The sequence below is a fragment of the Onychomys torridus genome, chromosome 6 (genome assembly GCF_903995425.1).
Source record: "Onychomys torridus chromosome 6, mOncTor1.1, whole genome shotgun sequence".
Classification (NCBI taxonomy): Eukaryota; Metazoa; Chordata; class Mammalia; order Rodentia; family Cricetidae; genus Onychomys; species Onychomys torridus.
Window position 1 is genome coordinate 77,368,329 of NC_050448.1, and position 18,302 is coordinate 77,386,630.

Genomic DNA, 18,302 nt, shown 5'->3' on the forward strand with positions numbered 1-18,302 from the left:
ATATGGAACCAAGAGAGGACTAACATGAACCATCACCAAAAGCAACTTTGGAAGGAAAAGATTTATTTCACCTTACAGTTTGTTGTCCATCATGAAGGGAAACTGAGGTGGGAACTCAAGGTAGGAACCTCTGGAGGTAGGAACTGAAGCACAGACCATGGAAGAGTGCTCCTTACTGGCTTGCTCAGCCTGCTTTCTTATACCACCCAAGACCATATGCCCAGGGGTGGCACTGCCATCAATGAGCTGGGCCCTCCCAGATCAATCATTAATCAAGAAGATTCCCCCACAGGCTTGCCTACAAGCAATCTGATGGAAGCACTCCCTCAGTTGAAGTTCCTTTTCCCGGTGCCTCTAACTTGTATCACGTTGACAAAAAAAAAAAAAAAAAAAAAAAAACTAACCAGGACAATCATTATGGAAACAAGATGTTAAACCAAAAATCCCACAAAATTCCATTCATTTACCATTACTTTGTGTCATATATTACTTCCTCCTATCTGTTACTATTGTAGAAATGTCTATTCTTCCTAAAGTTCAACACTCTATTCACCCAATAAATTCTATTATAAAATATTCTATAAAAAAGTTTGCCTCTGCTAACCTACTTCCCTCTCTAAGAGCCATCCCATTTATCTTCTTCCTTTAAAGTATGACCTCTTGAACTTTTTACACTTAATAGCAAAAGTTGCCTCCATTTCTTTTCCATCATTCTCTCCTTAAATTCTTCCAATCACCATAATTTTGAAAAATTACTAATGATCTCCCATCAATTTCATTTTACCTGAAAAACATTATTTATCATTCCCTTCTCTCAAAATTATAATCATCAAAGACCCTCAAAGAATCAATGAGAAACACTTATTTGCATCAAAAATATTTTAATAGCAAAGAATAAATTATAAATTTCAATAATGCATTTCTAATAGTCAAAAGCTCAAGTTAAAAAACCTGGAACTTTTATATTGCAAGAAAAAGCAACAAAATGTAATTATCTGAATATAATTTAAAAATTCAGATAACATATACTTAATTTTATATTTAAGCCAAAAACATAGTAACATGAACACAAATTATCTATGCAAGTAATTTTAAAGTCTAAATTCCTGGGTAAAGTTTGGTTCTCTGGGAAATAATAAAAAAGTTAGTATTCAATATTATTAGTCTCTATAATCAATATTGATTTCATGAAATTAAGCAAATAACTTTTCTGCTTCCTTTAGTCTTCTTTTCCTATCAATTTTAGCAATTGTCGACCAACGGTCCTCTCTCATTTTTTTCACACTTCCAAACTTCACAGAGGATGCAGGAGTTGATAGAGATAAAGGAGTCTAAATACAAAGTAAAGTAAAATGGTATCTTAATATTTTTAAAAAAGGAAATTGGCTTTCAAATTTTGCTGTCTGAAATAAAATTTAAAAGCTACCTGTTTTGGTGTTTTGACCAATAGATGAGAATTTGGTGAATTATTGTAAAACCTATTTGATGTCTCTTCCTCCGAAACCATGCTCTTGAAGAAAAACACAAAAATACAATGTTACAGTTATCATCAATATTGTGTTATTAAAATTTTCTCAACATAACACTTATAAGGAGAATGAAAAGTAGAGCAAATAGAAAACAGACGGGGCAGCAAAAAAGAGAGAGAGGGAGGGAGGGAGAGAGAAAGAGAGAGAAGAAAAGAAGTTTTTAAAAAAAAAAGGAAAATAAAGCTTTTAACATTTGCACTCTGAGATTGGAAAGCAAAGAATTTATTGTGCACAACACAAATGTGACTGTCTGCTACAGGTCTGTGGGTCATGTGGTGTATAACATTAGCCACTACCATTTAAGGCTAAACTTGACCAAAAATCAATTCACTATTTCCTTTGGAAAATACAGAAAATCAAATAATATTCTAGAATTCCAAAACAGTTATTTCATTTCATTTCTGCCAGCATAATTATTGCCTAGGATACAGGAAGGTTCCTGGTACATTCCACTATATGATGTTCTCAAGGTTACAAACAATAATTTTATTTATTTTAATTTTGCCTAGTTTTGCAGTGCTGGGGATTAAGGCCAGGGCACCAATACTAGACAAATACTACCACTGAACTATAACCTTACTCATACAACTGTCCTTTTAAAAAATGAAAATGAGTAATTTAAAGTCATTTTTAGTATCACAATAGCTAAGACATTGGCCAAAATCACTCTGCTAGAAATATAGCAGAGATTAAAACACTGGAATGTTTATCTCTAAAGTCCAGGCTATTTCTAGCCATTCTTATTATATTTATATGTACTTACATGGAAGATCACAACTATCTGTAAATATAGCAGAGTTTAAAACACTGGAATGTTTATCTCCAAAGTCCAGACTATTTCTAGCTATTCTTATTACATTTGTATGTATCTGGACTACATTTCCACTGGAAGCTATTACAATTACCTCTATAGCTATGGTACCAAGCTATATTCAAATTTTGGCTTCATGCTTTACTGTATGATCTTATAAAAGGAACTGTGTAGCTTAGTTTCCTCAACTGTAAAATGAAAATAACATTCCCTATACTTTCATAGAATGAAATTGTTATAATAATTCAACTAATGCATGGAAAATGTTTTAAATAGGTTCTAGTTCACAATTTTAATTACTGAGATGTTAATCATTATCTATGGGATTCTCAAGTAGGGACTCCATATGTTAACTTCAATAACAGGGTTCTAATGTTCAGCCACTCAGTATTCCAAAACAACAAATTAGAGGCTCCTAAGCAATAAAAAGCCTTAAATATCTTATAGTTTTAAGTGGCAATGTGGTAATAATTAAACAAGAAGGCATAAGCAGGTGGATCTTTGTGAGTTCAAGGCTAGCCTGATCCACACAGTGAGTTCAAGGACAGCTAAACAGCTAGAACTATGTAAAAAGATTCTGTCTCAAAAAGAAAAGAGAAAAAGGAAGGAGAAAAGAAAATAGAAATGAAATTCAATGAAATAATGGAACAACAGACTTTAACTAGAATTTTGTCGCTAAGATAAATAAGGTTTATTGCTCAATTTAGTGTAGTACTCTTAAATTATTCTACATTATTATTTAACCTTTATCATCCTTTAAGAAAGTGGTACAGAAATGTAGAATATAGATATGATAGGGTGAGAGGGTAGATTAATGAACCTACTTTTAAAGAGCAACAACTTGTTTAAAAATGTTTTACATTGCAATAGATTTTAGTTATTGATACAAATTTAAAGTTTAATTTTGTTATACCGTATATATATTTCTACTCTTGTTTAAGGTATTATGTTTATATAACTCATTTAAATTGTAATGGGTAATTAAGAAATACAGATTAATAATTAGTCTCTATGATAGTCAAACTTATAGTCATATTAATTTATCTAGGTATACATAGATATATTTCAGATAGATAAATAATCTTCAAACACTTCAAAGACCTACAGAATATGGCAAATTTAAAATGTTTTAAAAACTTAGACTTTCTGGATAGTGAGAAATGTCTGCTCCTGGCAGAACTGATTTACTTCAAAGAGAAAGATGGGCATCAAAGACACTCCATGTGGAATTTATCTTCTTGGCAAAAACAGCCATTTGGGCAAGAAACTGTTCTTGCCTGGACTGCTTGACAAAATGTTGTGTTAACTGGACATGCAGGACCCATAGGAAGGTGACCACTGAACTTTGCAAGGCAAGATAGTCCTTCAGGTTCCTGCTTCACAGAAGAAATTGCCAGACATTCTACAGGACACAGAGAGGAGGGACTGAGAGACTCTAGGCCTGTGGGCTGAAGATGGATACCCAAACTTTGCAGAGGAACTTTGGATGGCTGTCCAGGCAGCCAGCTGTCTGTCAGTCTAGATTTTTGGAAGTTGCTTACAATGTTCAGCTGTATGTCAGTCTAGATTTTTGGAAGTTGCTTACAATATTCTTCATGTTTACTTAGGTAATATATCCTTCTGGGGTCTTTGATGTAGTTGAAAACTAGATAGTTATAATTTTCCTTAGTTATGATAAATCAGATATAAAACTGTAGACTCACAAATATAGGATAGAATAATTTCTTTAATTTCGCCAAATACAAATAGACTAGATATAATAACTGTAATTCTTGCTTGATTACTGTTTTGTTATATGTAATTTTACTATGTTAAAGTTAAACCCTTTCTTTTTGATTAGACAGAAAAGGGGAGGTGCTATGGGATGTTCTGTATGCTGTGAATATGTGTTGCTCTGATTGGTTGATAAATAAAAAGCTGATTGGCCAGTAGCCAGGCAGGAACTATAGGTGGGATAAACAGACAAGGAGAATTCTGAGAAGTGGAAGGCTGAGTCAGGAGACGCCAGCCCACCGTCCAGGGAGCAGTATATAATGGCACACAGGTGAAGCCACGGAAAACATGGTGACATATAGATGAACAGAAATGGGCTGAGTTTAAGTGTAAGAGCTAGTCAGTGGTAGGCCTGAGCTAATGGCCGAGCAGTTTTAATTAATATAAGCCTCTACGTGTTTACTTGGGTCCAAGTGGCTGCAGAACTGGCAGGTAAGAGAGATTTGTCTTGACCATGGGTCAGGTGGGACACAGAAAAAATTCAACTACAAGAAAGTATTGTTATGTTTAAATTGGAATAAACATTCGTATAAAACAGTAGGAGAATTAGGTTCCTTAAAAATGCTATCCTTACAACATTACCCCTTCAGAGTGACAGGATGTTACAGTTGTCAATCAATACTGTAATATAAATGTTAATCAGTAGTGGTATAAAATAAAGCAACAAATATGCAAAAAAAAGAGATAAGACCCTTAATAACAGATTTGGCTCTGAAGCTATTAAAATATTAATACCACTTTTATGGGTTTTTTATTTTTTTGTTTGTTTGGTTTTGTTTTTATCATTTTTATTTTTAAATGTAGAAAAATTTCCTAATATTTCTCTGGAAAATAAGACAATAATGATTAGTCATCCCACATGCCAATTATATGAGATAGTATGCTTTTAAGTATCATGTTTTCAAAAATTTAGAGGAAAACTGAACATTAATTTCTGTAAAATGGTGTGAAAACATGACTATGTTGTGACAGTTGTGTTACATTTCATTATCACAATTGTAAATAACTATGTACATACGCTACACATTTATATCAAATAATAACACAAATAATGATACGAGCAAGTAAAAATGCTGATTCTTAATAATATTTTTACCAAGAGATCAGTAGTTTCTGAACTATCTGAATTAACATCAAATTCAAGGACTGTTTTTTTCTTTTTATTACTTCTTCCAGTGGGTATATATTTGTTTTCTCTTTGATGTATTTTCATTTTAGTTGGTGTCTTCACTGTATATTCCTGTGCAAAAATAAAAAACCATTAATAATGCTTAATGTGGTAGAATAGACCTATCATCCTAATCCCCCCAAGGGGTTTTTTATGTGTCCATGTAGAATATGAGACAGGGAGAAGTTCTAGTAGAAAAATGGTCATCAGTGATAACTTGTATTTTTTTCAAACTGTGAAAATGTTCATTAGTGTAAATAATGTTCTTAAAGTTTTCTAAAAGTTAATCTTCTGATAAAGTATTTTATTGATAATTCAAAAGTTGTAAAGTTGCTTATGTATAGACTCTACTACTACTGGTTGGTTGACTTTGGAAGAACTGCCAGAGGAAGCAAAACTTGAAATAAGCAAACACTTAGGAGAAAGATGCAATTTGACCCAAATCATTAATTCAACACTATCATCAGTTTTTTACAGATGAACATAAAGACATACATAACTGATGGGTGATGTCATTCTGTATGCTGTGAATATGTGTTGCTCTGATTGGTTGATAAATAAAGCTGTTTGGCCAATGGTGAGGCAGAATAAGGTTAGTCAGGACATTCCAACTAGAGAGAGAGGAAGGAGAAAGGCAGAGCAGAGGAGATGCTGCAACCTGCTGCCATAAAAAGCAAGATGTAAAGTACCAGTAAGCCACAAGCCACGAGACAAAGAATAGATTTGTAGAACTGGGTTAATTTAAGATATAAGAGATAGCTAGCAAGAAGCTTGAGCCATTAGGCCATATACTTTGAAAATAATATAAGTCTCTGAATGATTATTTTTAAAGTGGCTGTGAGACCATGGCGCCATGGGAGCCAGAGAAAACTTACAACTACACGTATCATGGTACACACCTAATTTGCTAGATAGATCACTATGAAGTGTCAAAGCTAAAATAACCCAATTTAACATGGCTCATCCAGTATACTTCATAATATTCCCATACATAGACAATGCAATATTATATATACTTTACGTAAGCCTTACAATATTTTTGACATGGTGTTTTGCTAATTGTTAAATGAACTGTTTTCGTCAGGATGAAATGATGCTTGTTAAAAAAAAAATCCATGAAATAATTTACACTCATTAAATAATTACGTGGGGGAGTAACCTTGACAATAATTGAACTCTGGACTACTTACACTCATGTAGCCCACTGTCAGTCGTGACAATGTATCCCTCTATAACTTACAAGATCACTTTTCTCCAAATAAGATTACCTTGTTTGTTTTATAAATCTGTATGAGAACTTATTTTAAATTCTCTGTATAAGAGGCTAAGAACCTGGAAACATCTGGCCCAGACCCCAAACACCAGTAACAGTATCCTTCACAAATGAAAGAGAACTTAATAGATAACTATTAATGCAATGTATTAATAACTAATATATAATATAGTATGGTAAAATACATAATATCTAGATAAAGAACTTCACTCATAGAATTTTCATTCAAGAAATACTAAAGTGAGACCCTTCACTATAAAATAAAAGAATGTTAGCTTCAAATCCCCAAGAAGAAATTCAAGGTACTGGGATGAAGACAAATGCATAAGACACAAAAAACAGAGTATAAAATTCTATTTGTAACTTATTTCGACTCCTATCTGATTTTAAACACAAATACGTAAGTAACAATTGTAATGAAATATAATGCCTAAAATATTTCAACACATGGTTTACCTAAAATAAAAAATGACACAATAAAAGAGAAGAAAGGGACTAAACCTATAAGAAAGCAAATGTTTTCAACACTGTTGAAATTATATTAATACTAATTCTAATTAAATAATTTTAACTTAGGGTGTTATAATTGCCAATGTACCATCAAGCAATGACTGTAAAAACAGAAAAAACAACCCTCAAAATTAAGATTTCACTCTAAGCTGGGCAGTGGTGGACCATGCCTTTAATCCCAGCATTCAAGAGGCAGAGCCAGGTGGATCTCTGTGAGTTCGAGGCCAGTCTGGGCTACAGAGTGAGTTCCAGGAAAGGTGCAAAGCTACACAGAGAAACCCTGTCTCAAAAAAACCAAAAAAGATTTCACTCTAAAAAGTATCTACTTATACAAGAAAAAAAAAGATGTAAGATTTAGCGTAAGCAACAAAATGATGGAAGAACATTCTACCATCTAATTCAATTCTATTTCAATGTATATCACCTAATCAAAGGACAAAGACTAAATTATGTGGAAAAGATAGCGATTATAAGACAAACTTTAGGTCTAATAGAGATTAACAGTAAAAGGCAGAAATTGATGAATCATATTAAAGAAAGTAGGTTTGAAATAGCTAATTCTTATTGAACAAAATGTGATAAGGAATGGCATTTTAAGATTTCAGTCTATCAAAGTATGTTATAAGCAGACAAGCAGACTCCCAAAATATATGAACAAACAACCAAGAAAAACAATGAATTCAGAACCCTACTTTTACTAATTAGTAGAACAACTAAACAGACACTAAGGAAACACAATGTTTTAAAGATTCTATAAAGCAATCAAATGTATATTAGGGAAAATCATAGCACATTAATAAATACCTAATGAGTTAAGAAGAGTTACAAGAGCCAGGCATGGTGGCACACACCTTCAATACCAGCACTCAGGAAGCAGAGGCAGGCAGATTTGAGTTTGAGGTTAATCTGGTCAATTGAGCAAGTCCCAGGACAGCCAGGGCTATACAGAGAAACCCTGTCCCATAAAACCAAAAATTAAAATTAAAAAAAAGAAGAGTTAACGGAACTTTGAAAACCAATATATGACAAAATCTATAGTATATAGTAAAATCAATGCTTGGAGAAAAAACTGTAGTTACAAATGCCTCCATTAAAAATTAAGATCAAGAATCCAGGCACGATGGCTCATAACTATACCCCCAGCACTCAGGAATTTAAGACCAGCACAGGTTATATATCTGTACCAGGCTAGTCTTAGCTACAGTATAAAACTCTGTCTCAAAAAAAATGGCAAAGAATAAAGCTATATGACAATTTAATACAATTGGTAATTTCTTGTATCTTAAATAGAAAAAGATGAAAAAACTATAAAATCCATGTAAAAGCTCAAATTTAGTTAGTAAGTAATATACTAATGTAAGCTTTTTTGGTTTTTACATATGTGTCATGGTGTGGGGAACCACAGATACAGAATTTCTATATATTACCTTAGGAAGTTTCTGAAAATACAAAATCAATTGCAGTTATTTATTTTAAAAAAATAAACCGGATAACCACACCCACTAGAATGACTGAAATGAAAAGGCTAAGAATATAGTGCCATTAGAATATTCATTGATTCTAGGTATAATGTGAATTCTTTAAATTGACTTAATTATTTAAAAAATGACTGGCACCAGGCAATGGTGGCACAAGCCTTTAATCCCAGTACTCAGGAGACAGAGGCATGGGAATCTCTGTGAGTTCAAGGCCAGCCTGGGCTACAGTGAGTTCCAGAAAAGGCGCAAAGCTACACAGAGAAAGAAAGAAAGAAAAAAAAAAAACGAGTGTCAGTATATATTAAAATACACATATCTCAAAAAAAAAAAAAAATACATGGGTTGGCGATTTAGCTCAGTGGTAGAGCGCTTGCCCTGGGTTCGGTCCTCAGCTCTGGCCAAAAAACAAAACAAAACAAAACAAATATCTGTACAATCTAGCAATTTCACTCCTTTGTACATACATAACTAAAGTGTATACCAGTTGCTAGAACTTTTATACTTTTTATAAAAGTCTACCCTGAAAACTATCTAAATATTTATTATTAACACAACTGATCAAAAACTGTAACACAATCAAAAATGGTCTATAACCTTAAGCTACAGCATAGGTGAATCTAATAAACATAATATTCAATAAAAGAAATCCAGATAAAAAGAGTATGTGCTACATGAGGAGTTGAGATTAATAATTAATCTTGGAAGAAGGACTAGTGATTGGAGCTTTTCTGAAATAACAGTAAAACTCTATTTTAATCTGAGTCTTGGTTGTAAAGTTGTGTTTGGTTTAATTTAAGGTGAAAAATTAAGATCTGTAATTTTTCCTTAGAAATACTTCAATTAAGTTTTTAAAGTGAAGTTATTCTTTAATATTGTTTCACATTCTTAACAATGTTGTTATGAATGTTTTAATATAAAAGTTTTTCTAAGCTATATAGTTATACTGGCTAGTTAGTTGCCAACTTGACACAAGAGTGAGTCATCTAGAAAGAGGGTACCTCAATTGAGAAAATTCCTCCATAAGACTGGACTATAGGCAAGTCTGTGGAGCAATTTCTTGGTTGATGTAAGAAAGCTCAGTCCACCATGGGTAGCTGGGCCTGAGCTGTATAAGAAACAGGATATGCAAACCAGTAATCAGCATTCTTCCATGGCCTCTGCTTTAGTTCCTGCCTTGAGTTCCTACCCTGACTTCCCTCCATAATGGACTTTATCACAACAACAGAAAGAACACTAGAACTAAAGTTGACTAATCTTCAAAAGTTGAATAATATTTGTGAGTATTTATCAGATTAGGACTCAGAATTTTTTTCTTGATTGCTGGAATGGTCAACAAGAACACAAAACTCGTATGATAAAGAATATGAAATATATTTGAGGCCAAATCCATCTCTGAGTCTTATTTAAAAGTCAAAGAACTGGCCGGGTGGTGGTGGCGCACGCCTTTAATCCCAGCACTTGGGAGGCAGAGCCAGACGGATCTCTGTGAATTCAAGGCCAGCCTGGGCTACCAAGTGAGTTCCAGGAAAGGCGCAAAGCTACACAGGGAAACCCTGTCTTGAAAAACCAAAAAAAAAAAAAAAAAAAAAAAGAGTGAAAGAACTGGCCCTATGATTAGCAAATACTTATTCCCATTTATTTCCAGGAAACAGAAAATAAGACACAAATTTTCAATTTAAAAGAGTGGAAACAGGTTCACCTCAACATGCAAATGAAGTGTCTTTGTAAAGACTAGTTTTCAACAGTGGAAGAGGAGTGTCTCATTTTCTAATACGTTATGAACCCAGGTAACAAATCTATTTAGCTATCCTTGTGTCTGGCTATGTAGAGGAAAGGAATATTAAGAATTGAATTGCATATAAAAGAGGGGTTATAAGAACAAAATTCTACCTTACACTTAGTGTGGCAAGGTTGTATGATTTCCTTGCAGATTAAATAAATATGTGGCCAAGTGTGGTGGAAAATGCTTTCATTCCCAGCATTTCAAAGGCAGATTCAGAGGCAGGAGAATCTCAGTGAATTCAAGGCCAGCCAAGACTACAAAGAGAGACCCTGTCTCACAAAACCCAAATAAAGAAACATGTAGAAGGCAGCTAAAATTGAGTCATCTTGCTAATGACAATTACTCCAAGATGACTGCTAAATAAAAGGTAGAAAAATGATGTAGAACAAATAGTAATGTAGGTAGTAAATCTTGTAAAATGTCAAATCAGAACCAGACCTCTCACATCCAAGACTTTGCAATGGTAAACAAACAGCAAGTTATGGAATCTGCCCAAGATGCCATTTAGTTTGGACAAATGAGAGAAAAATGATTTTTGGAGGGAGGGAAGGAGGGAGAGAGAAAGAAGAAGAAAAAAATCCAAAAAGTAGTTTTATTATGTGTATAATCGATGGCATATAATACCAAAACCTTTTTTATTAAAAAAATACTATTATCTTGTAAATATATCAACCAACCTTAACAACTGTTGCAGATAAAATGTTTTTAGCAGATGTCTGCAGACAATCTCTATTATCTTTGGATTTGCCACTATCCATTGATGAGGAAATCCGAGATACACTTTGTAAAGGAGTTGTTTTAGAATGAAATTTCCGACAAGTGGCTTCAGGTGATTCCAGTAAAGATGCCTGTACTTTCTACATTGGACAAAAGTGAATAAAACCATATTAGTTTGTCCTCTTCAAATAATGTCACATTATGAAGCCCATGTTGGCTTCAAACTCCAAAATACTTTAGCTTTGCAGTCTCATTCATCTTTTATTTTCAGAAAAAAAAACTGAAAAAATTAGTCATTTGCTCCAATTTTGAGAGTATGTTACAAATTTACTCTAAATACTTTGCCATTATTTCAACTGAATGATTTTTTTTCAACTCTACCTTTGTATACAGCTTCCTTTAGCAATTCACATGGTAAATTGCTAGTAATTTCTTTCCATACACATTCTATAAATAACATATAAAAGATAAAAATTTCCTAGCAAAATACACACACACACACACACACACACACACACACACACACACACACACACAAGAAAGACAGACAGAGAGGGAGATGGAGGGGAAGAGGGAGAGAGAGAGAAAGAGAGAGAGAGAGAGAGAGAGAGAGAGAGAGAGAGAGAGAGAGTGTGTGTGTGTGTGTGTGTGTGTGTGTGTGTGTGTGTACACTGAGATCAAACCTAGAGTCTTACACAGAGTCCCCTATGACTGAGTTACATCCTAAGCCCTCAAAGGTAGTAGTAATTGCTTTAGTAGAAATATTATATGAATTCCAAGTACAATATATTCTATTTTATCTCTTTCTTTGGTCATTATCATCTCCATGAATACAATTATGGAAAACACTCAATTGACAGAATGAAATACACACAGATATGCAAATGTGCACACCACATACACACACAGAGGACTAATGTACAATATTTCAAAAATTTGGTATTTGAAATAGAAGAATGAGTTTTAAACTAAGTGGTATAAGGAACATAATTAAAAAGTGATTGCAGGGGTTGGGGATTTAGCTCAGTGGTAGAGTGCTTGCCTAGCAAGTGCAAGGCCCTGGGTTCGGTCCTCAGCTCAGGCAAAAAAAAAAAAAAAAAAAGTGATTGCAAAAGGTTGGAGAGTTTGCTCAGTGATTAAGAGCACTGAATGTTCTTCCAGAGTACCCCTGTTCCATTCCTAGTACCCATATGGTAGCTCACAACCAGTTTTAATGCCAGTCACAGGGGAGCTGACACCCTCTTCTGGCCTTCTCAGGAACTGCAAGCACATAGTTGCACAGACATGAATGAAGACATCAATGAATACACACAAAAAATAAAGGTGGGGTCATACAGATCTGAGTGGCCTGTGCTCCTACCCAGTAACATGGTGATGACCAGGCCAGAGCTGCAGCTAAGGGCCATGTCTGGGTCTGTGGCCCTACTGTAGCCAGGGTCTGTGTTGATGTCCGAGGTTCCTGTTACTATCAAAGGCCATGCGGATGCCCAGGGTCTGGGCCACCACCTGGGGCCATGTTAGTGTCCGAGGGCCACACTGCACACTGCTGCTTGGGCTGTGCCCATTTGAGTAGTCTGCACTGACACCTTGGGCAATACCTCAGACCCAAATGCTGCTGAGGACCATGTCTGGGTCTATGGTCCTACCACAGCTGTGTTGATGTCTATGGTCCATGTTACCACAAGTGGCCATAGGAACCATGCATAATGAAATCAGAGGTTCATGCTGAGCCATCCCTGCCCTTCACTGGCCCTGAGAAAGCTGGCCCTGGACACTGCAGCAAGAGAACTGGCCCCCACATTCAGGAGAGATGGACCCACCCCTCACCACAGAAGAGGGAGAACTGGCCCTGATGGCATGGGCATAAAGAATTGGCTCTGCCCCTCACCTGAGGTGAAGGTCCCAGTGGCCTGGACTGACCAGCTCAGTTACCACCCAGGCCCATCCATAGCCTGGCCTTGGGTTAGACCACCCTAACATCTACATCTAGGACACGCTAGAGCTCATGAAGGGACTAGTCCTGTGGAAGAATACCTACAGGATCTCCATGACTCAGGGCAGCCACAGTATATTCCAGAGGAGTTTCAGTGAGGATTCAGTGATGATGGTATACCAGAAACCAGAGGCTTTGAGGCAAACCAATGACTCACTGAAATGAACATTTTCCAAGTAAAACTGATTGGACAAAAGAGTACACTATGTGACATACCAAGGCTCCTAACACCACTAAGCACAAATGAAGAGGTATTGAAGAGGCAGGAAAGACAGAGGAGGGAAGAGGTTTTTTGTTTGTTTTGTTTTGTTGTTATTTTTGAGGTTTTTAGTTGGTTGGCTAGTTAGTTGATTTGGTTTGAATTTTTTAATTTTTTTTTTTCAGAGCTGAGGACCGAACCCAGGGCCCAAGCGCTCTGCCACTGAGCTAAACCCCAACCCCTGAATTTTTTAATTTTTTTAAAAAATTTTCTTTTGGGAGGATGCTGCAAGGATGAGGGGCAGATATGAAGGTACTGGGAGGTGAGCAGAATTGGGGTACACGATATGAAATTTCCAAAGAATCAATAAGGAAATTATGTTAAATAAAAATAAAAGTTAAAATTTAAGTGATTACAGGTAGTATTAAAAAAACATTGGGGCTGGAGAGATGGCTCGAAGGTTGAGAGCACTGACTGTTCTTCCAGAGGTCCTGAGTTCAATTCCCAGCACCCACATGGTGGTTCACAACCATCTGTAATGAGATCTGGTGCTCTCTTCTGGCCAGCAGTCATACATGCTGTATACATAATAAATAAATCTTTAAAAAAAAACATTAAAGTATGAGCATATAATAGTCTCTTCTCTGTGTATATTACTGTCTTGCCAGGTGTTTACAAGCACATCCCCAGGATTAAATTTGCTTATCTAGAAAATCAAGCTACTAAATAAAAATGATTCAGTTATTGCCTCATGCTAATAATCTATCACTTCATAACCATTTTTCCAGCAAGTAGTAATTTTTCATTTATCTGAACTTTTTTTTGAGAATTTGTCTGGAACTCCTATGTATAGCAAGTTGTCTTTGAACTTGCAGCAATCTTAGCCTCCCAAATGCAGAAGTAAAGGTCTGACACCTTTTTTTAATTGCATTTCTGTATCCTTTTCATACATGTTTCTATGCTGTAACTGAAAATTCATGGTTTTTTTTTTTTTTTTTTTTTTTTTTTTCTGCTCTCTGGATTGAATGCATCAGAGGAAATACTTAGAATCTCCAGACTGGAGCTTTCCAGGGCAAATCTTCCCCAACTAGATCTCAGAGTGGCAATTTAAAGTCACTGTTCCACCACCTAGTGGCCATGTCAGGGAACTGCCATTTATCCTACAGCCTAAAAGAAAAGACAACCCTGACTTTAATACACACATCCCTTGGAGAATACATCTTTCTTCACAATAATGGAAATAATCACAAAAATATGTATTTCTGTAAACACCATAATTTTTCTGATTAATTTCAAATGATGCAGAACACACTGATTCTCTCTGTTTTACTTTTACCTTATATGTCATTTACTCTATGCCAAAGATTATTTTAAATAGTTAATAAATACGATCTCACTTAATCCTAACAAACTGAAGATGTAGGTAAAATAATCCCTTTAGAGATGAGATAAAATAATGTCTTAATATTCTTAATGAGAAAATTAAGGCACAAAGAATTTAACTTACACAAAATCAGAAACATTTACTCAATGTAATGATTATATTAGATCTATGATATTCTACCATGGTTAGAAAAAGTATAATTCCTAAAGGCCTAGTTAAATTTCTTCAATTCTTATAATTTTTAAAATTTTTGCAACACACATAACATGTAGACTCCCCAGATAAAAGATATAGCACTTACTAATCTATCTGATAACAGCTATAATTAAGTATATATTATAGAATTAAACATGAATCAGCATATCTCTAGAAAAACATGTAATATATAATTTAATTATATGAATTTTCTATATTTATAAAAGAATATCAGTGATTAAATATTTTTTATCTTTATCAGATCGTGCACTGCTGATTTATTTTATTATGATGATAATTTCTTCAATGTTAATCTTTTCAAGCATCTGGTCAGACTCTGGGAAAATAAAACACTAAGTATTCTCAAACAGATTCACTACTTCTCTTTCTTTAGCTCCAAGGTCACAAAGCTATGGCACCATCTATGCCTAAGACAGATGTTATTCCCAGAGTACTCTGTTTCTCACTTCAATGTAACTATAATCATATCAACGTCAGTTAGAAGACAGCATCATTATAAAGTAAATAAGAATTTAACCCCAAAACTGATTAAGTTAGAGGCTCTGGATTAACTCTTCTTCCCCACACTGGAACTTCCTTCCACTGTAGGGAGCTCTACTAATATAATTTTTATTCTTATTATATTATTTATTTTATTTTACTGTTTTTTGTGTGTATGGCGAGATGGCTCAGAAAATAACCTGCCAGCTTTCATCCCATCAAAAGGACACACATGATGGAAGGAGAATCAACTCCCACAAGTTATCCTCTGACCTCCACATAGGTACTGTGGCATGTACACATACACACAACCCCCACACACACTCACACACACTCAAACATACACACAATGAATAAATATAATTAAAAGTTTTTAAAGAATTATATTGAAGCCATCTCTAAATCTCCAAAACAAAATGACAAATGTTTTAAAATTTTAGCTAATACCTTTAAGTTAATATGCCAAGAAATAATTTTGAAAATGAAATTGTATGACATTATTTAAGTTATTTTCCTACTTGTGAGCAACAAGAATTATTTCTAAATAAATGTTTAAAAAATGGGTTTGTGCTGAGACATACCCCATTAGCAGAACATTTGCCTAACACATGCAAGGCCTAGTTTCAAACTGGATTGAAAATAAATTGGTTATTATGAAAACAGAAATACATAAAACTCTTACCTTGCTGGGTGGTGGTGGCACACGCCTTTAATCCTAGCACTAGAGAGGCAGAGGCAGGTGGATCTCTGTAAGTTCAAGGCCAGCCTGGTCCACAGAGGTAGTTCCAGGACAGTCAGGGCTGTTACACAGAGAAACCCTGTCTCAGAAAAAAAAAAAAAAACCAACAAAAACAAAAACAAAACAAAACAAAAAAAACCTCTTACCTTGTCTTTGAGAATAGCTCTGTTTTCTTTTGCCAGTTTTAGTTTTTCCTATTAAAAATAAATAGCAAATTATATATAACAATCACTTCTATTAATAGAATTAAAACAAACTTGTCAAAATATTTTCTAATAACTATTAAAGAATAAAACTCACTTCTATAGAGTTGTTATTTGAATTTATCTTTTGATTCTATTCCCTCTCTCTTGCATGTCTGTGCATTCACTATTAAGTTAAAATTCTGAATCTCAACTTTCTGACTTGTAAAAAGAAGTAGATGGACAAAACGACAAGGTAAGGGCTATAGACAAGTAACTAAACAAAGAGTGACGAAGAAATCCAAATTATTGTCTATCTTGAGAGATACAATCATCTTTTCTCCTAGATGTTAACAATGTACATCTTAATGGTACTTTGAATAATAAACTAACTTTTAACATGAAATAAAGATGAAGTATAAAATAATATGCTGAGAAGCAAAATGTCATATTAATAAGTTCCAAAAAGTATACAAACTTACCAAACAATATCTAACTTTTGATAACTTTTGAAAAACTTTTATATAGAACAGCCAAGAAAAAAATGAAGAGACTATGATAAAAGTGTAGCAAGCTAGACTGGAGGGTTTATTCAGTAGTTAAAATAGAAAACCTAAGTCTTGCTTACAGAAATGAAAATGTATCGTGCTGCTGGCTAGTTTTATGTTAACATGACACAGCTAGAGTCCATTTAGAAGAACCTCAACTGAGAAAATGCCACTACCAGGCTTGCCTATAGGCCAGCCTGGTACATTTTCTTAATTGAAGACGTGGAAAGGCTCAGCCCATTGTGAGTAGTGCCATCCCTGGGCTGGTGGTCCTGGAGGTGCATAAGAAAACAAGATGACCAAGTCATGGGGAGCAAGCCAGTAAGCAGCGCTCCTCTACAGCCTCTGCATCAGTTCTTGTTTCCAGGTTTTTGCCCTGCTTGAGATCCTGCCCTGACTTCCTTTGATAACAGACTGTGATATGAAAATGTGAGATGAAATAAACACTTGCTTATAGTCATGGTCTTTATCACAGCAATGAAAGTCTTAACTAAGACAAATTGAACATTTTTAATATGACAATCACATATAAAACAGACTGGTAATAGCCTCCAGGAAGCATAAAGGCCTCAGAGAAGCTAAATTCTCCTACTGCACAGAACTTTAGACAGTCAAAACTTAATTTGCCCACTCATGATACCTATGCCAGTATCCATCCATGTTGAATCATTCACCTTGTATATATACCATGCTATCTCTCCCACAATATTGCTCCTAAACAAAAGAACTCACTTCATTATAAAAGAATCTAGCAGTAAGCTGATTTAATAGTACGTATCTTTCTTAGTATGTATCATCTACCAGTGGTTAGCCTTCAGTTAGACTGAGAACTGGGATCTACTCTAAAGGTCTAGAATATTGTACTGGATAAAGCATATTTGTTAAACCAGTAATATTATATCTACTCTAGGGACACCATGCCTCCTAGAATAAAGAGAAAGCACGCACAGCTACAGTCACAACAACTATGATCATTATTACAGTTGGCTGATACAATGTGTTTCAAACCTGTGGACCAAATCATATACAAAAAGATATCTCTGATGGTGGATAACTGATCATGACCCTTTACTACCAAAGTGCCTAAAGAGGTCCCTGTCTAATATGATAAATAAAATGTGCCTAAAAATGTCTTGGTAGCTGGGCAGTGGTGGCGCACGCCTGTAATCCCAGCACTCAGGAGGCAGAGGCAGGTGGATCTCTGTGAGTTCTAGGCCAGCCTGGGCTACAGAGTGAGTTCCAGGAGAGGCTCCAAAGCTACAGAGAAACCCTGTCTCGGGGGAAAAAAATGTCTTGGTAAACAAGATTAACTTGAGATACCAAAGTAGAAAAGAACAGCCATGCGTCCAAATTTTAAACATCAACTTACAAAGAAGGAAGGTTGTCTTATGGAAGCATTCTGCAATATCTGCAATAATATCACAAATAGATATTGTATCTAACCTACTATTTGTGCACTGAGAATAAAACTTTCAGACTTAAGGTAATCAAACATAGAACTCTTACCTAACACTAATTC

At 34.8% G+C, this 18,302-nt stretch overlaps 1 protein-coding gene across 3 annotated transcripts in view; it reads right to left on the reverse strand.

Annotated features, from left to right (window-relative positions):
* Nucleotides 1-1,193: 1,193 nt before the first annotated feature.
* Sycp1 (synaptonemal complex protein 1) overlaps nt 1,194-18,302 on the reverse strand; it is a 103,025-nt gene continuing 85,916 nt past the window's right edge. For all 3 annotated transcript variants that reach the window (XM_036191298.1, XM_036191300.1, XM_036191299.1), the window contains 5 exons: nt 16,200-16,247; nt 11,003-11,182; nt 5,210-5,353; nt 1,427-1,510; nt 1,194-1,331 (listed from right to left, as the gene is read on the reverse strand). In XM_036191298.1, coding sequence (XP_036047191.1) covers nt 1,194-1,331; nt 1,427-1,510; nt 5,210-5,353; nt 11,003-11,182; nt 16,200-16,247 — 594 coding nt within the window. The remainder of the gene's footprint in view (nt 1,332-1,426; nt 1,511-5,209; nt 5,354-11,002; nt 11,183-16,199; nt 16,248-18,302) is intronic.